Here is a 25,762-nt window from a genome sequence, read left to right as displayed (position 1 = left end):
ATAACAAAATGTCAGATTTACTGATGTATTTGCAGATGTATGTATTGCTTTTCACACATCAACACTGACTGACTATTGTAAAGATCTGAAAGACCTATATATTGCCCCAACCACTCCTTTGAATATGTAGGACCTAGGGACATGATTTACATCTTCTTTCCGGACCCTATGGCATTCCATCATGCTCCCACAATTGTGTGTGTGTGTGTGTGTATGCTTTTTATACATGAGCATTTATTATTCCCTTCTCCTTTTGGGTCTTGTCTTTTTTAGACTGTAAGCCTGAGGGCAGGGAAATGTGTAATGTCTAATTAACAAAAGGATCTGTTAGCCTTGACTGAAGAGTGGGGTATAAATAATAATAATAATAATAATAATAATAATAAATATTGTTGTTGTTAGCAGCCCTGACCAGAAGCTGACCATAGAGTTGTGTTGGAGGACCTAGAAATTCCTAGAGATGAGTCTCCTCTAGGCATCTGTAGGCCCTTCAGCATGATTCTTCTATGATGACCAACATCTGGCAAATGTTGACCATAGAGTTGCACTGGAGGACCTGGAAATTCCTAGAGAGGTTACTCTCTCTCTCTCTCTCTCTATCTCTCTCTCTCTCTCGTAAAAAGAATAGTGTTGCTGTTTTTTAATTTGTGTATTTTTTTTCCAAATCCTCAAGAGAGAGCGTTTAGGCTTGAAGAAACTACAAGTCCCAGAATCCTACTGGAGGCGGCCATTAGAGAGGCTAGCGCTGTCTCTAGCGTGATATAATAACAACAACAGGAAGTTGCCCTGAAGTGCCACGTGCCCTCATTAAAAATGGCGCCCGAGGCTTCCTCCACGCAGCGGTGCTTAGTTGCCCGGGGGCTCCCATTTCCTCCTCCTCCTCCTCCCGACGTGCCCTCATGAAAAATGGCGCCCGAGGCTTCCTCCTCTTCCTTGTGTGTCGCGCCGGACGCTTGTTGGTGACGTGGCGGTTGCATAGCGATGGGGCCGGAGCGCTTCCGGGGGACGTGGGAGGGCGGCGGAAGAGGGAGGGGATTCGTTTCTGTTCCTGAAGCGGCGATGGGAAGAAGCGGCGGCGGCGGCCGTCGTCGTCGTCGAGGAGTGTCTCGGTCGGCGCTGTAATGGCGGCCTTGGCGGCCTCGGAGGGCGCCGGCAACGGCCATGGCAGTGGCGGCGGGGGGGTGCTGGACGAGTTCACGGCTCCGGCGGAGAAGAGCGGCCTCCTGGAGCGGAGCCGGGGCTCCATCGAGCGGCTCTTCCGGGTGCGCCTGGTGGTCCTCGGGGCGCTGAGCAGCGGGCGCTGGGCCCCGATGGGCTTCGGGCAGCCGCAGCATCCCCGGGCGCAGCCCCCCGGGCGCAGGATCTGGCTCAGCCTCCAGGGCCAGAGGGAGGAGGTCCGCAGCGCCAAGGTAGGAAGGGAAGGGCGGCTTCGGGTTGCCAGCCTCCAGGGGCTCCCTGGGCGCCTTCCTGCCAAGGGCCTTCCCCGGGGGTCTCCGTGGCCCAGCCGCTGGGCCGGAAGCTCTCTGGGGCCAGATTCCTCGAAGGCCAGGCTAAGAAGAGCTCATGGGCCTTGGCTGCCAAGACTTGGGCTGCGTGGCTGCAGGAGCTGCCAATGGGTTCCTCAGTCATGGCTGTAAAGGATAGGGACAAGGGTCTTTATAGGCAAGCCAAGATCACCCGAGGGATTCTTGACGGAGGGCATTAATGCGGATTCGGGGCAAGGCAAGCCTCTGGCAGGGTCTGCTGCCTCTGAGGATGGAGACCAAGTCTACAAAAGCTTAGGCTACAACTTCTTTTGGGCACTTAGGGACGAAACAGATGGCCCAGAAGAAGCGGTGGCTTCACGCTGTTTGAGCTGGGAAAGGACATCCTTCCTGCCGCCGCAGCTTTGCCGGACGGCGTGTGGCATCTAGACGCCATGCCACTGGGGCACTAGGAAGCCAGGCCACGCCTGGACAGACAGGTGGCTCCTGGGCGGCCTCCGTGTCATCCAAATGCCACATGCCCACATTGCCCCCATGCTGGCGCTTACTGCCGGTCTATTCTGGCCCTTGGTTTTGAAGGTGCCGCAAGATCCCTTTGCACACCGATGTTCCAGATTAACAGCAGCTATGCCTGGGAAATCAGTCTGAAATGATGGAAACCACTTTCAAGGGAAGCAGAGCCCTGGCTTTTCCAGAGGGGAGGCCCTTTTCAACCAGGCCTGCAATCCTCTGGGACTGTGACATGTCAATACCAGGAAGGCTGTGGCAGTTACTCAGCTGGGAACTCAAGGTGTTCCCGTTTCTGAACAACACAAATATGTGGGCTTAGTGTGTAGAGGGAGGAGGAGGAAGAGATATCTTCTACAGCGCATTGTGTAGAGGGAGGTTTGAGTTGGTGGCTGGGCAGGGAGTATTCAGGTTGACATTTGCATCAAAACGGGCATCTGAGGATAGCCATGTTGACTCATGCCAAAGACCTGTTTAGCCTAACGTTCTTTTTACACAGTGGCGACTGGATCCGCAGCTGAGCATGAGTGCGACTGCACCCTCTCTTTCATGCTCTGCAAGAACTGAGGCATAGAGACATCCTGAGCAGTAACAAGTGACCCCCCCCCCCTCCATAAGTTCTTTAGTCTTCTTTCAAAGCCATCCAAGTTGGCAGCCATTTCCATGTTTCATTCTGTGCTGTATGAAGAAGTATCTCTTTCTATCTCTCTTGAGGCCCACTATTTTGCTTCAGTGGATAACACTGAACGCTGTTTCATAGTGTTATGGAAAAGATAAGAAAATTCCCTCTTTTCTTCCCGCCGTACGCAACCAAACCTCCGCAGATGCCAACAGCCCACTGTACAAATTACTCCTATCAGCCATTCCTATCTAAACTGTCACTTTAGATCCTGGTGCTGATATTGTTGCTTGGAGCTCATTATATCCTGGGTCAGTCTTACAAAACTGTTTTGTTGCAATTTAATTGTTGTAATTTAATTGGGATCTGTAAAAACGTACCCAGCTCCGAAAAATATGCAGGGACTCATTTGCCACCACAGAATTAAGTGACTGTTTAAATGTGAGCTGCTCTAGTATGACTGGAACTTAGGAAATCAGCAAGATAGTCAATAGAAGAATGATGTGGCCGGAGGGCATTGCCCAGGATGTGTTAATAGTTCTTGTTGTGTGCCATCAAGTCGTTTCCAACTTATAATGTGGTTTTCTTGGCAAGATTTCATCAGAGGAGGTATGGCATTGTCTTCCCTTGAGGATGAGAGCGTGCAACCTGCCCAAAATCACCCAGTGAGTTGTTGTATTTGAACATAGATGTGCGGGTGCGGGATGATGGGTTAGGCTGGGAGAAGTAAGATTGGATATTAGTTGTCGCCGGGATAAAGAGCAGATTCGTGGGGATGGAAATATGAGTTGCCAATTTCCCAGGTCATTCCTGTGGGAATCTGTAACTTGGTACAAAGAGAGAATAAGGAGGGGCAAGCTCTCAAAGCAAAAATATGCTTTGAATGTCTGACAAATCGGGTGAAGGCTTTTGTAATGGGTGAATTGTTTGAGCTCCTAAATGTACTGGTGTAACGGGGAAATTTCTCAGTCCTGACAACAACTATATACTATGATTTTCTCTGCTAGCTGAATAAAGTTTTTCCAAATCTACTGAAGGCTTGTGTTTCTGAGATGGCATTAGCTTGTACATAGGTGGGATCCCAGAATCATAGCGCTGGAAGAGACCTGAAGGGCCATCCAACCCCGTTCTGCCATGCAGGAAGACACAATCAAAGCACTCCCTAGCGATGGCCATCCAGCCTCTGTTTAAAAGCCTCCAAAGAAGGAGACTCCACCACACCTCCCAGCGAAGTGACAGTGATGCCAGTTTGCCCCAGGTGCTCCTCCTGCCTTTCTTGCCTGTAGGCCATTTGTTTCCATTGTCATTTGTGAGGGGAGGAGTGACCCAATCCTTGTTCATGAATTAGCTGAAGGTGGAGAAGGTCTCTCTCTCTCTCTCACTATTGTTATATCATGAAAGATATAGCAATGCCTTGGAGACTTGTTCCCCAGTGAAACAATACTGCTGACTGCCCTTTTGAAGCAGTTGTGGGAATAGCTAGTGTGGAAACATGAAACCTTTGGCTGTTTACTATCAAGCAGTTGCCCAACTGTGGCTTTATTGCTAGGAAATCTTCAATGTTATTTTTAGGGGTAAAACCAGAATGTTGCAATTAGCGTTACTTCATTTTTTAATAATAAAGGAAAACACTCTAGCTTTGAACATGGTAGTTCAGATAACACTATCAAGAAGCATAACACACTTTGAAGCTGGCTGGAATGCAGTAGAATTCTTTTTACCCCATATTTCCAAGGTTGCATTTCCATAATTCTTTGTAGCTCATTTCTGGAATATTAATTGTATGCCAAAATTATGAAATAACCATCAGCTGCATTGCCATAGTATGGCACAAAATGGGACATTGCCAGTCTAACGGTGAGATGGACAAAGTACAGCCCCTCAAAACTCTCTTCAGTCCCATACTCAACAAGACAGTCTGTCCTTAAAATTGGCTTTGTGTATATGAACACCCTTAAAACAAGTCCAGGATGAAATTGTATTCAAGTGACAACAGTCACCCCACAGGGGCTTTGCAAGATGTGATTTACCATGAAGCAGGGATGAAAGATTTGCAGCCTGTTGGATTCAGGAAAGGGCAACAATTGGTTCATGGGCCTTCAGAAGTTATCTATCATTCTTTTGTTAGTTGAATGGAACTTGAGGGGGGTCCTTAAATCTGGAGTGGTTGACTTTTAAAAGGGTAATAATATTTTTTACATGAGCCAGTTTCCAGAGTGTGGATCCAGTCTAGAAGGAGAAAGTTAGTGACTTTGGCTAGCTTCCTTTGAAAGCAGGATGGAGTTCATTTATGGGTCTGTGTGGCATGGGGTCGCTCTCAGGAATCCTTTTTATTTCTTCATTCCACATACTTGGGAAACATTAGTGCTATTAGAAGACTGCAATCTAAAAATGGTTTTTTTAGGTGCAAAATCTATTCATTCTACTGACTCTCATATTTCATTCTTCCAAACATTGATGGAGTAGCAAATTGGCACATTTAGCTAGTATCAGAGCCTCATAGCAAAAGCTTTGCATAGCCTCTTGACCAAAGCTCAGAACCTACAAGTGAAAGACAATCTAAGCTGGGGAATGAAATAGCTTATTAGGGTGGTTGTTTTTTCCTCTTGACTTGTTCATTGTAAATGAGATTTTAAGGCTACAGTGTAATAATAAAAGTGTTTGCTTTTTAATTCAATCGGAAATATTGATTGAGAACTGAATAATTTTGTGATTAGTTCTCACTGCTGAAGAGAGGGTTGGACTTGTGTGTCTGCTTTGTCATAATTTGAAAAATAGTTTGTGATAAAGCCGGCATTTCTGGTTTTTTGGTTGATAGTTGGACACAGTTCCTTGGATTCCCTTAAATCCCCTTAGATCCTCATTGTGTTTCTGTCACTGAATACATGACTCTTTTCATGTGATTGGAATCAGCCTTACTGAAGGAACTAGGTGCATTTAAAAACTGGTATGTTCTTGGTCTGCTTTGCCAGTTTATTCCATGTGTTCTTCACCATGTTTGAAGGAACTGTGAAGAACATGAAACATTGGCATTTCCAAATCTTTCAGAAGAGTTGAGTGTATCTCTCAATAATTGTATTGCCTGCTTCCAGTGGAACAGCTACATTGTTGGCCATGTAGAAAATTTGGCCTGAGCCAAATTTGCCCTTCTGCTTGCAACTTGAAAAACCTGGGACAGTAAGGAAATGATATCTGTGATAATATGACCTCAGACTGTTTTAGTGTTTGAAAGGACAAGAGTTTCCTGCCTAGGTCCTTCTTGAGAGATTATCTAGGGAATTCAGTTGGATGGGGTGTGTGCAGTTGGAGATTGCACACAAAGAAAACTCCCGTGGTAAAGGAAAGGATTTCCTCTTTTGTTAGTCTTCCTTAAAAGGAAAAGCAGACATTTGCTGTAAGAATGCAATTTACCCAAGTTGCTGAGAAGCCCCAAAGTTCATTGAGATATAGTTTTTTAAATGGTTTTTATTTTTATTAGTTTTGGTATCAGTGCAGTGTGATGGGCTTGAGGAAGCATGGGTTCAAATCTCTCCTCCCTCAAGAAGCTTACTGCATATCTTAGATCAATTTCTCTCCCCCACCCCCATCAGTCTAACTTCTCTCACAGAATCTGTGAGTAGGAAAAAACCACTTTATCTGAAGATAAATTGGAGGGATGGGGCACATCTGCTGCTGCTGCTGCTGCTGCTGCTGCTGCTGCTGCTGCTGCTGCTGCTGCTGCTGCTGCTGGACAAAGTGACAGAAGTGTAGATTTGGACTGAGGGTTGGGAATTACACAGCCCTCCATATGTTGTTAGTGTACAACAGAGGTTCCCAAACTTTGGTCCTCCAGATGTTTTGGACTTCATCACCCGGAATTCCTGAATGTTGGCCAAGAGGGCTAAGGTTTTTGGGAGATGAGGTCCAAAGCACCCGGAGGACCCAAGATTGGGAATCCCTGGTCTGCAACTTCCAGCAACTCCAGTCACTGGTATGAAGCATTGGGAGTTTCAGTTCAAATGACATCTAGTGAATCATTTGATTTCCAGTGTGATGTAAACAGAGGGAAAACAGGGGAAGCAGGGTAGTGGTGGTGAAGGCATGGGTAAATAGATGAAAATATGGCTGTATCTGCACTGCAAAATTAATGCAGTTCGACGCCATTTTAACTGCTATGGCTCGATGCATGGAATTCTGCGATTTGTAGTTTTGTGAGATATTTAGCCTTCTCTATCAGAGAGCTCTGGCCCCACAACAGACTACAAATCCCAGAGTTCCATATCATTGAGCCATGGTAGTTAAAACAGTGCCAAAGTGCATTAATTCTGCAGTGTGGCAGCAGCCTATGTGACTCTTTAATAGTAATGACAGTCTCTTCAGTCTTCAAGTAGATACATAGGAATCAGGGTGATCCACTTGCATTATAAGCCAGAGAGAGAATCCTCCTTTTTCGCAAATAAATGTTGAAAGGCTTGCACTCACTTGGGGAAAGAGCTCTTGTTGTTACTACAAAAATGTGTTGTCATCACAGAAGCATTTTGACATAGTTTTATCTTCTGCATAGTACCAATTCTCCCAGTATGAGCAGCCAAGCATGGCATAACAATGCCTAGAGGGGTCAAGGACTATTGTTTTAAGTGGGGTGTACCACCATTTATTCCTCAACATGTCAGCTGGCTGCTGCAAGCAGTAGTCATAACAAAGATACTACTACTGTTCTTTTTAAAAAAGTATGATTATTTTTTGTGTTATCAACAAAGATAGCACAGGGTGTGAGGGGGAAAGACCAAATACAGCACAAGCAAAACTTTAAACAATATGAAAGAAACTCAACAAGTAAAATAATGATAAATACATTCACACTGTTTAAGAAAACAGTGTGCCATTCTAGACGTTATACTAACAGTACTCTTGACACACCTGTTCAATACTTGTTCTCTGTCGGATGCCATGTACAATGATGGCAATATAAACAATGTATAAAAATGCAATAGCATGTCCAGTAGTGCTTTCAACACCAAGATAGCATTTGCCCTTTTTCCAGAACAGTGCTCAAGAAAGCTTGTTCTATGGTGAGTCGTCAGCTGTTCAGTATAAAGGCTGCTATGTCCTGTCACAAATATCAAATGGCTGGAGTCCTAAGAATGATGCTTAGACCTGAACACAGTTCATATTAACAAATTTTAAAAGTCATCTCTGAAATGGGGCACAGTTTAAAGATTAGGAATGGTGATTTATCAGGTGTGGATGCTGTAGAGTTGGGACTGTTCATGTTGTATGGAAGATGTCTAAGTCAAAAATTGTAACTGTTAATCTCCTGCCCTCCCTGCTCCCCAAACAAACAAACAAAAAATTGGCAAGCCATCCTCTCAAAAAGGAAAGGCTGACAGGGAGACCTGCTTAAAGGTACCCTGTGTATCTTCATGCAGCAACATCCAACATTCTATATTTTAACTGCCATGGAACATGAAGATGATACCTGGTTTAGTTCTTCATTGCCAAGACTTTGCAGGTCCCAAAATGCCTGAAAGCTCTTCATTTTCAAGGGAGAGAGGAAGACTGGCCATTTGTCATTCCCACTATAACATGGCAAGCAGAACTGTTGAAGCTTATGAGTATATAACTTTGGGTATTGCACCTTCACCTTGTTTCTAAAAAGGGAACTAATTGTTTTCATGAATAGTGGCATCGCAGAATAATACAGATACGATTTCACCTAGCCTGGTTTCATTATACCTTCAGCTGAAAATTCTAAGTATTTCTTTCTCCTCTAACCTTCTGAAAGTAATTTTTTGTGGACACATGAGTTGTAAGATGCCTGTTGCCCTAACATTTGTTCTTCTTTCTTGTTATTGTAGGAATATATTAAAGGACTTTGTGAACCAGAATTGGAAGAGAGGGAATATTATCCCAAAGATATGCACTGTATTTTTGTAGGAGCCCAGAACCTCTTCTTGAACTGCCTCATTCAGAGAACTTCTGCTGATGTGACTGTCATAGAGATAGGCACTCTCAATATTAAGGGTGCTGCGGAACCTGTTGTACTGGCCAGAAGTCATATTCTACAGTTTGTGAGTCTCTTCAAAAACAGTGCAAGCTTGTCAAATGGTGGAGAGTCAGAAGTGAAGAAAAGGTTCAAACGTCTTGTTGAAGCCCATGCAGATAAATATACTATGGACTTGTTGATCTTACCAAACTCACTGAAGAGAGAACTGCTCAACCTAGCCCACAAGGACGCCCACAAAGCAGTAGGTAAAATCATAGATCGTGCCTCATTTGAAAACACATCAGAACTTCTCCCAAATGAAATACAGAAACGATCTGGGATAAGGAATGATTGTGGAACAGGTGCAGAGGAAGCAAGAAACAATGCAGGTACCCCTGTCACTGAGTTAGCAGACAGAATGAATGCAGTTTTCCCAGATACTTCAGAAGGGTGGTTTTTACCTATAAATGGTCTGAGTTCACTAGAGACTTCTGCAGGCAAAGAGAGGCAGTCATGTAAAAGGAGGTCATCAGATGCTGAGGAGAGGCTTCCAAAGAAACAGTTTTCTTTAGAAAATAATCAGGAGAATAAATGGACTCCACCCAGCTCTTCTAATGATATAGAGGTGATTGATTTAGTCACCAATTCAAGGAGTGAGTTGGACGATCCAGGCTTATGCGCTAAAGAAGGTGATGAGATAAGCGAGGAAATGGAATATAAGATTTTGGTGAATTTTTTCAAAAGCATGGGCTACTCACAACAAATTGTAGAGAAGGTAATTTCAGAGCATGGACAGTTGGCTGAACCTCTTCTGCTTCTGGAAGAAATTGAAAAAGAGAACAAAAAATCTTCCAAAGACAAAAGTGAGGTTGTCATACCTCAGAATATTGGGATCTGTGCAGAGAAAGATAAAGGCAGTTCTAGCAATCAGGGTCTGGGACATAGGCCAGAGCCTTCCGAAAATGCAAAACAGAGTATGGTCTCTGTTCTACCAACTCAGTGCAAAGCTGAAGGGAAAGCATATGTGTCACGTAGTGAAAACCAAACTACTTTGTCAGGCGGCCAAAATCCACAGCACAAAGACTGTAGGAAAGTATATTCAAATTATTACCCTGAACAGTCTCACATTTCCCAAGCAAGCAGTGTAGAAAGCGATGGTCATGTGAAACCATGTGATCATGAACAGTGGGTAATGAAGGATAAGAAACTGAAGGTTCCTGGCTTGGTGGCGAGGGGTGGCTCAGAGATACTACATCCACCTGTTCAAAAAGAAATGGGAGTCCCTCAAGCATGTATGGCACAGTCATCCACAAAGCACAATCAGCAGGGGCATTGTAATCCTCTACAGCTTGGAGCCAGATACCTTCCTTCCCAAAAATCAAATCAGCTTCTAGACTCTGGACTTGCCCCACAATTAACAGGAACTTATCCAGAAAGGAAAACAGGAGGGTCACCTAGTCATCACATTGATCCTTCAGTCACTGGGATTCAGAGGTTTCTAGAGTCCCTGAAAACACCATACAAGCTGGAATTGAAAAATGAGCCAGGGAGAGCAGACGTAAAATACATAGTAATAGATGGCAGCAATGTTGCAATGAAGTAAGTATGAATGATGCTTAGATTTCTAGACTATGTCTGAATGAAACTGGACAGGAGGAGGGAGGGGAATTTACCAAAAGCATGTGCAGTTGAAATTGGGGAGAGGTGCATATTTTCCCAAACGAGCATTGTATTTCTTGATGAGAAATATACGAAGCTGGGATTACCCTTTATAGTTTCACTCACTTTGACATAAGTCCTTTTGAACATTGTACAGTGATGAGTAATATCCAGATATCAGATGAAAACAACATGACCTGTGTTCCTATTCCCGGGAGGGGAGGGGAGGGGAGAAGAAAAGTACGGTTCAGAAGCACTTTGCAGCTCCCTAGCAGCTCACATGTTGTTCTTGAATAGTAAAGGAAATGAATTAGAAACGTACAGTGGTTTTGGTTCCAGGACCCCTGTGGATACCAAAACCCATGGATACTCAAGTCCCATTACATACAGAGGCATAGTAAAATGGCAAAATCAAGGTTTGCTTTTTGGAATGTACATATTTCCAAAATATTTTCAAGCCATGGATGCTTGAATCCATGGATAAAGAAGCTGTGGATGTGGAGGGCTGATTATAATTGAAATGCTTTTCAGTACATGCATATACCAGTACCACGTTGGAACATTCCCCCTTCCCTTTTTTTTTAATGCGCTGTCTAGCTCTGGTACCACTTTAAGAAATGTATTATGGCTATCATTGCTGCCATTCATCTTCCTTCACGCTGCTTTCTGCTTGCGTTACCCACCTTCCACTATTTTCTTACCTTGTTTTGATTGTGCATCTTTGACAGCTGTTGTGATGTTTGTTTATGTTTTAAGGAGAGCTGTACATATCCACATCCTCATATATCTTTTAAGTAATATTTATATTGCATTTAAAGCTACACCCATGTGGCCAGGCATCCCTTCCAACTTCCGAGGCCACGACAGAGGCCTTCAGGGTAGACACAGCAGCAACAGGTAAGGCGCATGTTGACTATCTGGCCTGCCAGCCGTCGCCAAAGAGTTTCCAGAAAACTGCAGCAAGCAGCTGGTCTTTTTGTACTGGATTAAAGCCCCCTTGGGCTGCTTTTGGGATTGGACCGCCGGATCAGCATCTGGGCTGGCTGATCTTGGCCCAGGGCTAATGGCCTGTGTTATCTGGACAGGATGATGCAAGCCAGTGGGGAGCACAGGACTTTTGTTCCATGTGTCTTGGAGCCTTTGTGGTCCTTGGAGAATATTGAGGCAGAAAAGGCCTATCCTGAACAAAATCATGTGGGCAGTGAAGCTTTGTAGCTAAACAGGGTGAGCAACAGCATTCTAAATGGTGATACAACGCTGGCAGTGTTTATAGCTGGGTTTACCCAAATCAGGTCCTTGCACCCCAGGTAATTTGCTTACCTTAGAAAAGAGTTAATCTTCTGAAACTACTTCTTCATTTGAAACGGAGGAAAGTATCGTAAAGGCCTGCTGGTTTGAACAGGGTTTTTTTCATTCTTCTGAAGGCTCAGCAAATAGTGATGTAAAATGAAAGTCACAATTATGATTCATTTTAAATTCCAAGTAGATTGGGACTGATGACAAGAGCTATGCAAATATTTGAAGCTGTGCATAATTGCTCTACGCAACATTTTAGCTGTATTCAGATTAAAGGAAGTATGTGACCTCTGCAGGGTTGTTTTTTTTAAACCTGTAAGAAATTATAACAAAATACTTAGTTCATTTTGTACCAAGCATAAAATGAAGGGAGATATAAGTTTCCTCTATGTTCAGTTCATTATTTGTGTGTGTGTGTGGAAAATTTTTGTACATTGAAATTACTTTTTACGCTCCCAGTTCCTCTGCATCCAAGGAAAAACGAACCACAGTATTTTCATCCACTCCTGCCTCCAGCATTATCGGGCTACAGAAAAGTATAGGCATTATAATTATTAGTAGCCATTGACAAGTGGTACCTGTTACAGTTATAGTATGGACAGCTAGCATTTCATGACCATTCAGTCCTCGTTGGACTGCTAGCTGGGTCAATTTTTTTCCCCTAAACTGCCCCCCCCCCCCCCCACACACACACAATATTCTGGAAATCTTGATGTTGCCCAAGCATCCTGATACTTCCCTCTTCTGCATGATTAGTGCCATTTTTGCTACATAAGAATCCATGCTCAGACAGTTAATATATGCAGTGGTGGTGGTGATAATGTTTATGGCTGTATGCTACCTTCATATTTAGATTAATATGCAACTCATTGTTAATCAACAGTGGGAAAGAGCTATTGCCTTCATACCTTTTTGTGAGCTTCTCGGGGATGCATCCTTCCGAGGAGGTCGCTAAAATGAGTACCCAGACTGTTGAGGACAAATCAGCTTACTTGCTAATTAGCTTACTTGCTGTTCACCGCTATGATCTTTGGAATAGCGGTATATAAATAAAACAAATTATTATTATGTCTGACTGGCCATAATGGGAAACAGAATATTAAATTGATGGCTGGTCTGAGTCAGCACTGTTCTTACAATTGTACTAAAGAGTGCACAGGGAACAGACTTGGTCCATACCAAGAACATGTAGAAAATGTTGGCCTTGGAAGTCCTGATTTCTGTGAAGGAGATTGAACTGTGAAATGTGGAAAAACTTCACTAGTCCTATAACTTTCATATCATGCCCAGTCTTGCTGGCCTTCCTACATGCCAAGCTTGACTAGAAGCTGGCAAACCCTGAGTAGCAACTCATACAGCAATATAATGGGCAGCTTGTTTCTGAGGAATAGGCATTTATGTTGCATCTTTTTGATTGGTACTGATAGGTCATCCTGTCACACCTAGCACTAAAATGTAGTACAATTATTCTACCCTGTAGGAATGTTTATTTGAAAATTGGCAAACCCTGGGCAATAGTTCATACAAGTAGCTTCCTCTGTACATTGGAGATCAGGACTCACAATAGCCTTCAATTATATGAGAACCAGTTTTGAAAATTCCAAGTCTGGCCTAAACAAATGATGGAAAGTGAAGAAACAGATTTTCTTCTTCAAGTTGTCCAGCAAGACTGTATGCTAGTGTTACTAAAAAGTGTACATTGCAGCATTTTTGCCTCTGGTGTATCAATATGACAGTATCCTAGAATAGTTTCATGTAATGGCCCTCAGTTTTCCCACACTGACAATTTACCAAGCTACAACATAGGTTCTACATTACATTTTTCTTTTTGATATCCTTATCCTCTTCTGGCCTGGTGTTCTGTTAGAGGTGTGCAGAAGGAGAGAGTGTGTATAAATTGCAGCTAAGCTGAAACCTTGGAGGAAGGAAATCTAAATAAATAATAATAAAATTACTCTGGAGGGTCATGGAGTTCTTCCTAGCTTAGGTTTTTCCATCCAGTTTCTAAGCTTGCAGTACTTCTTATGTTTCATCAGCCACAAGGATGAAATTAAAAGAAAAAGTGGGGAGGGTGAGAGGAAATGTAGTGAACTATACAAGAAATTGTTGTTAAATTATATATAGTTTTTTTTTTCTCTATTACATCAAAAAAGAAAAAGAAAGCTGACACTCAGGTTGCAGTCTCTACCATTAGATGGATGTTGAGAAGGCGATGTTGTCTTTGCTATTTTTCACCTCCATCTCATTCCTAAGCTGCTTTTGGCTTCACAGGTGAAACAAGCCAAAAGCTGTTTCTGAAAAAGTGTTTTCCCAGGGTGCGGCTCATCCATTGCACTCTTGGTGTGTTGACCCCTGCGATTTCCCCAAATGCGAGAAACTCGACTGCATAATTTTCACAGTAAAATTCAAAAACAATTAAAATCCTCTATTTAAAACAATATAAAATTTTCAGTAAACAAATTAAAAACGTCACTAAAATGCATACTCTATATAAATCACCTCTGTTGATAACACATTAAAAAGCTTGCTTGAATAAAAATGTTTTTGCTTGGCGGTGAAAAGCAAGCAGGGTCGGGGCAAGCCTAAACTCTCATGGAAGGGATTTCCAGAGGGTGGGAGCAGCCCCCAAGAAGGCTCTCTCGTGTCCTCACCAAACAAGCCTGAGATGGTAGCGGGACCAAGAGAAAGCCTTCCCCAGAAGATCTTAGGGCTGTATCTGGTTTGTATGCAGAGATATGGTCCCTTAAATAGTCTGGACCTAAGCCATGTAGGGCTAATTGTGCCCAGAAACAAACCAGTAGCCAGTGAAGCTGTTTTAATATGGGAGTTATATGCTCCATGTAACCGGCTCCAGTTAGAATTCTGACTGCGGTGTTTTCAACCTGCTGAAGTTTCTGAGCAGTGTCCAAAGGCAGCCCCACATAGAGTGCATTACAGCAGTCCAAACCGGATTAATCAAGACATGTGTCACCGTAGCCAGATCTGACATCTCAAGGAACAGGCGCAGTTTATTTATTTTACAACTTCTTTGGACAACCTACATATAGTTGTATACTCCTCTGGCGATCTCTTGGCTCTGCCTTCGGTGATTCAAGCCTAAACTCAGCCTAGTTGGCATCAGCTGTAACTAGTGAATATAATGATGTACTGGAGCCATATATAACTGGGATGTAGGAGTAAAGTTCTAGGACTCAGGGTTTCAACATGTCTTTATATTTTTCTTCTTAAAAGTAATGTTTCATGCACTAAGACTGAAGATATCTGGTGATTGATCTTTCATTGGTTTTATCACTAGTTTCAGCATATGATGGGGGCATGAGGCTTCACAGAAATAATCAGGAAATCAGTTGTGAATCAGCATAATTGCCAAGAGTATTGGATCACCCTGTTTGAACCTTGATAAAATTGTGGCTTGATTGAATCTTTTACAGGTTCTGCCCTTAGTCCAAGAGCTTTAGTTGGCCTATGATAAAAGGCAGTTATTTGGGCTGTACTAAAACATTGTCAGAGCGGCCAATCTAAATGTCAAAATGGTAAGAGTAAAACTTTAGAGCTGTCAGATCTCAAGAACCTTGTCTCCATTTTACTTTCATCTGTTACATAGGAACTGTTTTACATGTCTGTGTTGTACACAAGATATGCCACAGGTAAAGGAAAGAATTCCCTAGAATGGACTACATCATTGATTTGTACAAATCGCCAACTTTTCCATTTACATGGAATTTAAGGTTACATTTTCAGCAATCGGTAATTTGTAAACAAAGGCTATGAAGACTAGCAAATGCTACCTTTCTTTCTCTCTCTTTGCTGCAGCCATGGGTTACAGAGGTTCTTCTCATGTCGAGGAATTGCAATTGCTGTTGAATACTTTTGGAAACGAGGTCACAGACAGATTACTGTGTTTGTCCCTCAGTGGCGAACAAGGAGAGATTCTAATGTCACAGGTATAGATTGGAATGAGATTATGTTGCCTTACCTTTAATAGCTGACTTCTCTCAAGTTTGGCTTTCTGTATTTAAGATGCTTCTAAACATGATTGTGATGACTGGAACCTGGATGCCTCTGTGCAAGCAAGGGAAATGGGGCTGTGTGTGGATCCTGAAGGCCTGATCCATTCAGGACTCCCTCACAACAGATCTGCAGATAAAATCACAGACATTTGTATGAAAGGATAACACAAAGTCTGTCTGTCTCTGTCTACATAATATACAGAAATATGCATCTTCTGTGATGACAGTAATAGTCTGAATTTGAACCCTGAGAAAATTCAAAATATTTCCTTCCAAATGTTCCAGTATTGATCTCAATAGACTGTATTATCTTCATGAGTGTAGCCAAGGGCCTGCTGCTCTTTTATCCCCTAGACCTTTCACTGCCACATCTGGAACATGGAGATAACCATTTAAAACTTGGAAAGATCCCAGATTCCAACCAGCATATGACCATTGCAATTCACTTTGAATACCCCAATATGCTTGGTTTAGTAATAGCCAGTGTGGTGTAGTGGTTTGAACATCAGGCCATGAATCTGGAGACCAGGGTTCAATTTACCCCTCAGCCCCAGAAAAACCCATGATAGGGTTACTGTAATTTAGAAGTGATGTGAAGGCATACAACAACAATAGTAATATTTAGTGTTGATCAATTTATACTCTTCCATCAAATGAAATCTTGCACTAAAGATATATATTATTTGTTCTTAAACATTTGTTCTTAAACATGGTTTTATTGTTTTTACTTTTTTAATTTTAATAGAGCAGCACTTCTTAACGCAACTGCAAGATGTTGGCATTTTGGCCCTCACTCCTGCAAGGATTGTTTGTGGAGCCAGGATTGCATCTCATGATGACAGGTAAAGGAAGGGTTTGCTCCAGTTTGCTGTTTCTTTGTCTCCAAGTTCTTCTAGACAGAAACAATTTAAAGGAACATCTAAATTATTTTCTTGGTAAAATCATACTCATTGTTGGAAGATACCTTTGACGTATCATGCTTTGACACATGCTCTGTTTAAAGATCCACTTTCACATACAAATCCTGAATAAACATGCATGTGTAAATAAGACATTGCTGATAATTTTAACATACTCTTTCACAGACTTTCCTTTCTAGTTTCAGTGATACCTGTTCTCAGTGTAGTTTGACTGTAAAAACATGTTTTAACAATTCAAAGTTAAAGCAAATTGGAATTGGCAAAACAGCAGCAAAAGTCAATTGCTTAATTTAATTGCTGAAAGCACAATTAAAATACTAAGCTCCCCCCCCCCTTTTCATTCCAAAAAGGGAGGAAGGAATGCATGTAATACCTCATTTGATAAACAATTATTCACACTTTTAATGAAGCCCTCTCCAGTGTAAATGGTGGAGGGCTAGGTTTGCACCTGCAGTAATATGCTCAGTGTAAAAGGCACACTGAAACTTCAACAGCAAGGGGTGGACCACATTATTAAATATTTCCTGACATTAAGAAAAATGTCCTGGCCACTAAAAACCTATTGTGACAGTGAGCGGTCCAAATAGGACCCTTTTTCCCAGTGTGTGTAAGGTGTGTCCCCCTCGCATAAATGGACTCTGCCACCAACATGGCATTTTTCAGATGTTTTAGCCTTAAAGTCCCTGGGTTCCTGACCATGGGTCATGCTTCTAGGAGTGATGGGAATTGAAGTCCAGGTTAGTGAAGGTGGCTTTAGCTTTTCCTGTATGTTCTTTAGGCCCATTGCTGAGCTTGGAATTCTTAACAGGTCTCCCTTCAACTGATGCACTTTACATGAGTTGGATAACAACTCCTAGAATCAGTAGAGCTGGCTAGAGATTTTTAGAGTGATAGTCCAAGACTGCTGGAGGGCATCAGGCTGGAGAAGGGCGTTATAAATTGTTCTGAAGTTGCTGGTTGCCCCCCCCCCTTTTCCCCCCTAGTTGGCTTGTTTCATAAAAATGACATTTTGTAGTATTCAAAAACCTGAGTCAGGAACTGTTATTGACATTGTTGACCTTGACAATTAATCACAAGATATGTTTTTAAATTATAACCTCTAAAGAAGCAGGTACATAAAGCAGGATCCAAAGAGCTCCTTTCAGGTAGACCCAGTAGAATTAATTTTCAGTCTCCTTTGATATTCACAACTAGGTGTGTAGTTCTTTTTTCATTCAGGCTTAGCTAGAATATTGCCTTCTGATTTAATCTGGAGCAGTTGTGCACCATACCAAAAAATGTCACAGTGGTTTATCACATATGTGACTCTTGGTGGATCACACAGTCAGGATCTATGAATCCCTGTTGGATGGTAGTTGTAAAAAGTTGAGCTTCTACAACAAAGTAGATGGGTTTTAGAGTCCTTGTTAGCATCATGGCCAGATGTTAATAGCCATCCAGTGGCTTGACAGGCTTAATTTGTTTAAATGACTTTTTTTGATACTGCTGTATTTGGCAGTTTGAAGCTAGGAAAAGATATGAAAGCTGGGAAGAGACTGGGAAAGTGAATTTTCCTGTTACCTAAGCTGTTCACTCAGTTTTCACAGCTGATTGTGTGTTATGGTCACACTTTAGCACTTTGATTTTCTTTGTCTGCTTCTGTACTTCCATTGGCCTTGCCCTGGAGGGGGTGCAATTTAGTCCTGGGACCTCATTTTTCCAGAAGTGGTGAATTTGATTGCTGGCAGGGAGAATCTGGGCAGAATTAGTTGTTTAGGGAGGGCAGTTCTATCATTTGCTGTGAGGGGATGCCGGGTCCCATCAGTGAAAGGGCTGGAAAGCTTCTCTTGTGTAGACCATCTGTTGCACCATTTACTACCAGTAAGCTTATCTATAACAGTAAAGCATGTCAGTACCAAACAAACTCTTGAGGAGGCCTGTTCCTGTTCAGAACATTAGAACATGACCAACACGTTGTTTAAAAGCTGCATCTTGAGCAGGCTTTGAATTAGTATTTATTCAGGGCAAGAATGCTGATTCTCTTCACAAATGTTGCCATAGGTTTTTGTTGCACCTTGCTGAGAAAACTGGAGGAGTAGTTGTTACCAATGATAACCTGAGAGAATTTGTGAATGAATCCACTTCTTGGAGGGAGATTATTCAAAGGAGGTAATTGCATTTTTGTTACAAAATTTCCAAAGGGGAGATGGACATAATTGGTTGAGTTATGACAGGGAAAAATAAGTAAAATATCAGTAAGTAAGTAAGTTTATTTGTATGGTGTACGACATTAGAAAAGTAATCCATATAACATAAAATATAAACATCAGATACATTGTAAAAATAATACATTGCATTGCAAAGTTAAAATCATCTTTAAAAAAACCAAAAAACAACCTTGAGGGCTTAGATGAATCTGAATAGATGTAAGGACCAGATACACTAAAACTATATAGCATTGGTTTACAAAGCTGAGGATATTCAAGAATAGTTAGGTTTTGAATCTATCTTGTAACTCTACCATTGTCTTGACAAAGCTTCCTCCTCATAATTGTTGATTTAAAAGCAAAACAGGCTACCTTTTCAGAAACGCTTGGTTCAGTGTCCCCTAGTAAAAAAGTGTTAAATTTGAGTTATAGTTATTTGTTACCAACTCTAAGTCTTTGAATAAGGTATTTCTTATAGCTTTAAAATTTGGGCACTCCAATAAGTAATGAGTTAGATCTTCAGCTGAGTTGGAGCCACATGGGCAGACAAATTAAATATCTGTTTATGGGAAATATACAAAAGCCACCAGTGCATTGAACCCAAGCGCTTGGAAATAACACAGCACTTCTGAGGGTAAAAGCTGAATAGTAGAAAGTCTCCCTGCACCAATTCATGTTTATTAAAACACAGTCACAGTCACATGCTCAGACAGGCAAAAAGTGCTACCTTTGGGCTGATCTGGGGGCATGGCATGAAAATGACGCACACCTCTGAATCGGCCAGAAGCTGTGCTGAGGCTGGCTAACATGACCTAAACCCAGCCGCAAAAGGAATGTGAAAAAACTGCTCCTTGGCACTGGTCAGTTCCAGACCACAGCAGCGGCCAGCCTTGGGACTGCTGCATCTGGTCACCACAGTCCCATGCTGATCGGGGTGCACTCATGTCTGGAGCTGCCAGAGGCTGCTCCAAGCTGCTAGTCTGCTTGAGCCCACAGTCACAATCAGTTGCATGTGGCAAACAATCTTCTGTTCTGTACAGAAATGCCCTTCACCTTGTAAGCTGGTTTTGATACATAAAGGGAGAGACACATAAGAATCTTTCTTTTACTTCCTTTTAAGTAAGATGGGGAAGTTATGGGTCTCAAGGACACTTCTGAAGTGCCCATACCCCTCCCCATTACACTGTGGGAGTTGTTAAGAAAACACTTTGACGTCAAACACCATGTGTTACACCCTAGAGTGTTTTAGGCTCAGGAGAGGCCTTTTGATAACCAGGAGACCTCAGCTTTATATCCTGATTAAAAACCTCTGGGCCTGAAAAAGCCAGGCAAAGAGGTGCAAAAATCAGGTGAAATTTCTTCCTCCATCTCCTAAAGGGTGCAGGATGGCATATTGAATCAAAGGAGGATTGTGAAGTGAAGAGTGATGGCAGTTGCAACCCTCTGGGATCCACTGTGGAGCATGTGGTAGACCCAAACATGGGGTAGTTATCCGTCCATTAAATGAAGATGCTAGCCATGGAATCTGAGGCCTTTTACATGTAAAACATGTGCTTTACCGCTGGGCGCAAGATGAAGAGTTTGTACCATGGCCCTGAGGGGGCTTTTTACCTCACTTCATTGAGTATCCCTGTTGTGACTGTTCAAATAGCAACACTTCAATCAGTTGATTGGAGGACAAATGCCAGTTCCTAAACATTCAAAGATCAGCTTGTATATGCAGCTGTCTTTAGCAGATGTGGTAACCAAGTCTTTTTCCTCCTCAGTCATAATGGCTAGAAACTGAATTTTTAAAGTAAAAGATTGTAAAACTGATTCTCAAAATCAGTTTCTGTGATGGTAGGTTCCACCCAGTGAGTCTACATTGGTAGTAGATGTAGCCCCATAGGGTAGCAGCCAATAGATCCCAGCTGATAACTCCCAGTCTGCCCTGCTTTTATTTAAGGATGGATGCTTTTTCTAACTTCTTTTATCTCTATGGGCACTTGTTAGGGTCCTCTGATGACCACAGGAGTCACTGGTACAGCTCTTTCCCATTATCCAGAGCATTCGAGAAGGCTATGAGTTATTTCCAATGTTATATGAAAAGAGAACATTAATGATGTGGGCAGTACCTCAAGTGGTAGATTACATACTTCTGAATGTAGAGCAGGTCAACTACAAACTGATGCTTATGTGAATTATTTTTCACTCTTATCTTCCCAAAACACTCATTGCCCCAACTGGATCAGCTGATAAGGAGCCTTTTCTTTGGAGAGTATTTTTATGTGAGATATGGAATTCAAAAACAGCCGTGTTAGTCTGTAGAATCAATATGTAGAGAGATCTTGTAGCACCTTTGAGACTAACTGAAAGAAAGAAGTTGGCAGCAGGAGCTTTCGTAGACTTCAGTCTACTTCCTCATCTGAGGTGTGTTAACCCTTGGCTGGAATCCAAGAATGTATAATTTTGTGATATTAGACTGCACTTAAGGTGGTTTGCATTCCCTGAAGACACATTTTAGCCCAGCAGTAATACGCATTTTGCATGTAGATGATCCCAGATGCAGTCCTTGGCATATCTCAATAAAGGAATCTTTTGATAACATGGCCAGGGAAGACCTTTGGAGAACTAGTGCAGAGTAGAGATTATCAAAACCAATATCAATTGTATATTTACATACAATGTATATGATTAAATAATATAGAAATAAATTATAGATTTGAAAGTTTATTTTCTTTGTACTACTTCCCCACCCCCTTTCTGTTGTAGGCTGCTCCCATACACTTTTGCTGGAGATTTTTTCATGGTTCCTGATGATCCTATGGGACGAAATGGACCAGGATTAGAACGTTTTCTTGAGGAGAACACCCATGTCAGGTAGAGTTCTCCCTGGCACATCCAAAGCTTTTAAATCACAGGTGGCCAAACACATGCTGTTGCCCTGCAACTCTCATCACTGTTAGCCCACATAGTCAGTATTGAGAAATGCTGGGAGACCTATAAAGCCTGAAGTGAGGCACTTTGTTCACTCCTGCCCTAAATCATACAGATGCCCCAGCTGAAATAGAAAAGACCTCTGCTGGACTGAAAAGATTATTAAATGTAAAAATACACACGACAGTTAAGATCAGTTGCTTTGCTAAAGGATTTTTACATCTTCTGTTGCCACAGCTGACTGTGTATATTAATGCTAAGGTGGAACACAGATAAGAAAGGCAAGCATATTACCACACCATCCTGTGAGGTTAGATTGTTGTGGTTTCGCCATAAGTATGAAATATTATATGGTCACAGGGCATGCAATGGTTGGATCTCTGGTGCAGTTTCATGAAGAGATGTTCTGTTGGTATGTCAAATGTCATAGTATTTGCTACTTTTGAGGCTGCAGAGAAGCATTTACAGGACTTGCTTAATCCATAGCTGGGAAGGATATTGATTTTTATCCTTTTATCCCTTAAAGCAATATAAATACTAATACATAAATAAAGGAATGCCTGACCTGAATCTTCTGTGTCAGTTTCAGGGCATTTAAAAGGGAGAAAGTTCCATCTTTGTTTATGTGACTTGCAGTATTCTAAAGGCTCATCAGATAATACAGAATGTTTGAATGATAGCTAAGTGTGTCAAATGATGACATATAAAGATTTCTTATTTTAATCACTGAAATTTTAGAAACTGGCAACTTATATCAAACTTCATGTTGCCTTCTTATTTTTCTTTCATTTTTTAAAGTTAGTGCTTAGAAATTAGCCTTTCATAAAAAAAGCAGCTGTTACTTAGTTTTCAAGATACTAGGTTTGAAGTGTAAATTGACAATTAACAATATAATACTTGGCATTTCTATAGTTTATAGTGTATGGAATTAAATTAAATGATTTCAAGATACAGGTATTCTTCTATTTCTTGTACAAAGGAAAGATAAAATGGAGATTTTGGTCAAAGTACAGAGAAACATAGTGTAGAAATAAAACAATGACAAGAGGGCAAGGTTATTTCTCTCTGCAATCTCCCATCAATAATACCCTATACTAAACTGGCCATGTTAAACTTAAAGAAGCAAAACTGTAAGTGTAGTTCCCAGCTTGAGGCCTGATTGGAAAAATAAATTTGCAGTGGAACAGAATGCTGCTTGATACAGTGGTTCAATGAACGTTTAAAAGTTTTGAGTCGCTTGTATCTAATGACACAGAAAATACAAAAGTGCTAGTGATATGCTTACTGGAAATTAAAATTAAAATATGAGCAAGACTACAAAATCTACACAGTTGTTTAAAGAGACTGAATGTAGGCCTTTCTGTAAGAAGAGCTTGAGAATGTGGCTTAAAAGCCCATAGAACTCTGGGAAGGTTGTGGTTCTGTTGTTTTAATAATTAACCATTATTAGGATTTTCAGCATTACATATTTCTTTGTTTTGCAGAAATGTTCTGCCCCCATATGGTCCTGCAAGTGGAGGTCTCCCTCCTTTTGGGACATCACATTTGCTGATGCAACCGGAGAGTAGTGGGCACTCACCTAAGAATCTGTTACCCGGTCTTGTGACTTCATTACCTAAGTTTCCACCTGCATTACCAGCCAACTCAGATCTCCCACCACATCCAAGATCAACTACAGAAACAATCCATTTGAAAGAAGCCTTGAGAAAAATATTTCCTACCTCTGAGCAGAAGGAGAAGATTGAGAAGATACTTGCCCAGCATCCCCACATGAGGGACATGAATGCTCTATCTGCTATGGTACTTGACTTGGGCTGATGGACAGAACTTAAAACCTTTGGATTTTGCAGTTTGGATTGTTAATTTAAAGATGCATAGGAGCTGGCACCAGGCCATCTGTGAATAGTCAAAACTTAATCCTTTTTGTATAAAAACTGTGAATATTCAAAGGATTTGCAGATACCCTTTTTATTCACTTAAGTTGCGTTGCTTTTACAGATTTGTATTAATGCCTCCTTTTCAAAGAAAATAAGTCTTTATTTCTGACTGGCTTGCAGTTGTTTACAAAAGCTACAGCAAGTTTCTTGAGGACAAACAAAATCTGACAGCAGATCTAAATGCTGCATATAATATCCTTGCAGATTATGTGAAAATTCCATGCTAATAATGGAATGTACAGTTTTGAGCTCTCATTGTTGGATGAAAATGCATGAGAAGATGGTGACTCAACAGTGAGTAAACAATGACCGTTTCACATATCCTGATTATGCAAGTGGTAAGTCCATGAGTTCTCTATTTTAGCATCAGAAACCTTGCACATGATTGACTGTGCTTAGAATAAGTAAAAATAAAAATAAGATGTCACATACTTGCAACAGTAAGTAGCACTAGCAATAGGCAGAACATCTGAGATGTCACAGTACCCAGACAAAGAGCATTTCTGCTTATAAGCATGGCTGGTTTAATTAAGTCATTGCATTCTCAGAGGGGATGGGAATAAAATTCCTAAAGAGAAACAGAAAACGCTCTTGTGGCCTTAAAGACTTTCAAGCCACAATAAAGTGAGATAAAATCAAATTACCGTAGTTGTTACTATTCGCAAAGACAAATCTGCTTATCGTTAAAGTTCCACAAGATACTGTGTGGAGAAAGGGAAAAGTCTGTGTTATCTGTGGCCGATAAGGTTTGGAAACTAGGTGCTGTGACAGCAGAATAGGGGGCCCTTAATTTTATGCTGATTAAAGTAGATACCCCAGTTGTTTCCCTTGTAGGGTTTGTAAATTGGCCACAGATTCTTTGAATTCACAGATTAACAGAACATTGCTTTCCCTAGTGACAGCAATTGTCCTTGGGTTGGTACTAACTTACAGTTAAGCACTTTTAGAAACAAGAGAGGGCACTATGTGTGCACTTTAAAACCATACCTTTTTTTTTCATTATACAGTGCACCCGCGCCATACGCAGGTGCACTATATGCGGCTGTCAGCTTATGCTGAAGCCACGCAACAATAGAATGAATGGCACGCGAGCTGTGCCTGAGCCCCATTATATTCAATAGGGCTTGAGCATAGGCGGTTTTCCCCTTACATGTTGGACACTGTTTTATTTTTAAGCCATAAAAGAAAAGCAAAATAAAAGGGAGTCAGAAACAGAAACATGAACATGTTCAACAACTAGTGTGCAAGGATAAAGATAATTACTGTGATAATCAATGCAGAGAAATAGAAGACAACAACAAAAAAGGAAAAACGAGAGACCTCTTCCACAAGAACTTAAAGGGTGGTGATGCTCTGTGATCAGAAGAGTAACATATTACATGATCAAGATGCTTTAGGGCCCTAGTGGCACAGTGGTTAAATGCCTGTACTGCAGCCACTCACTCACAAAACCATAAGGTTGCAAGTTCAACACCAGCCCAGGGACTCAAGCTCGACTCAGGCTTGCATCATCCTGGTCACTAAAATAAGTACCCAGATTGTTGGGGGCAATTGGTTTACACTTTCTAAACCACTTAGGGAGTGCTTAAGTGTACTGATAAGCGGTATAGAAATGTATGTGCTGTTGCTAAATAAAAAGATGATAGAAGCAATACACAGAAGAGCTATATAAGAGATGAAATAATGAATGTAATGTCACATGGAAAGAATCATGAACATGAACCCCAAATTTTGGAAAGCTAGGTGAAAACTGTACTCAAAGAAATTGGGAAGAATAAATCACCAGGAACAGATGATACTCCAACTGAACTGCTACAATCCACACAGACAGAATCAACTTTAATGATTATTAAAATCTGCCAACAAATATGGAAAGCAAAACTGTGGCCAACAGATTGGAAACATCTCTGCTTTTGAGGCTTCATGGCAAACCCCCTCTGAAGGAACTTGCCAAGAAAACCTTTAGGTTGCCATATGTTGGAGATGAAGTCACACAACACACACACAATTGGATAAAGAAGACTTCAGTACCCTAAAAGGACCAAATCTTGCATGAGCTTGGGAAACTAAGCAGGGTCAGGCCTGGTTAGTACCTGGATGGGAGACCACCAATGACTACCAAGTGCTGTAGGCTATATTTTAGAGGAAGGAACTGGTAAACCCACCTCTGAATATTCCTTGCCTATGAAATTCACGGGGTCGCCATTAGTCAACAAGCAACTTGAAGCCAGATAGACACACTAAAATGGTATCTAAGGGAAGG

General features: G+C 41.6%; 1 protein-coding gene across 3 annotated transcripts; it reads left to right on the top strand.

Annotated features, from left to right (window-relative positions):
• Nucleotides 1-1,036: 1,036 nt before the first annotated feature.
• N4BP1 (NEDD4 binding protein 1) lies at nt 1,037-25,762 on the top strand. 3 transcript variants are annotated; one of them, XM_089539580.1, is made up of 7 exons: nt 1,037-1,409; nt 8,448-10,174; nt 15,344-15,474; nt 16,286-16,382; nt 18,501-18,608; nt 21,398-21,505; nt 23,047-25,762. In XM_089539580.1, exons 1-7 carry the CDS (start codon nt 1,122-1,124, stop codon nt 23,378-23,380), a joined length of 2,793 nt encoding a protein of 930 aa, XP_089395706.1. In that variant the 5' UTR covers nt 1,037-1,121; the 3' UTR covers nt 23,381-25,762. The 3 variants fall into 3 exon arrangements, with proteins under 3 accessions (XP_089395706.1, XP_089395708.1, XP_089395709.1); XM_089539583.1 differs by lacking the exon at nt 1,037-1,409 and adding an exon at nt 3,185-3,868; XM_089539582.1 differs by lacking the exon at nt 18,501-18,608.

Source organism: Sceloporus occidentalis, unplaced genomic scaffold (genome assembly GCF_023333645.1).
Source record: "Sceloporus occidentalis isolate IW3139 unplaced genomic scaffold, rSceOcc1.0.p SCAF_10, whole genome shotgun sequence".
Classification (NCBI taxonomy): domain Eukaryota; kingdom Metazoa; phylum Chordata; class Lepidosauria; order Squamata; family Phrynosomatidae; genus Sceloporus; species Sceloporus occidentalis.
The sequence above is the reverse complement of the archived record's forward strand: the minus strand, read 5'-3'. Positions and strand labels throughout refer to the sequence as shown.

Coding starts and splice junctions, on each gene's coding strand:
- N4BP1 (XM_089539580.1), top strand. CDS start 1,122: ATGGCGGCCTTGGCGGCCTCGGAGGGCGCCGGCAACGGCCATGGCAGT. Junction 15,475..16,285: donor GAGAGATTCTAATGTCACAG/GTATAGATTGGA, acceptor TAATTTTAATAG/AGCAGCACTTCTTAACGCAA. Junction 21,506..23,046: donor GAGGAGAACACCCATGTCAG/GTAGAGTTCTCC, acceptor TTTGTTTTGCAG/AAATGTTCTGCCCCCATATG.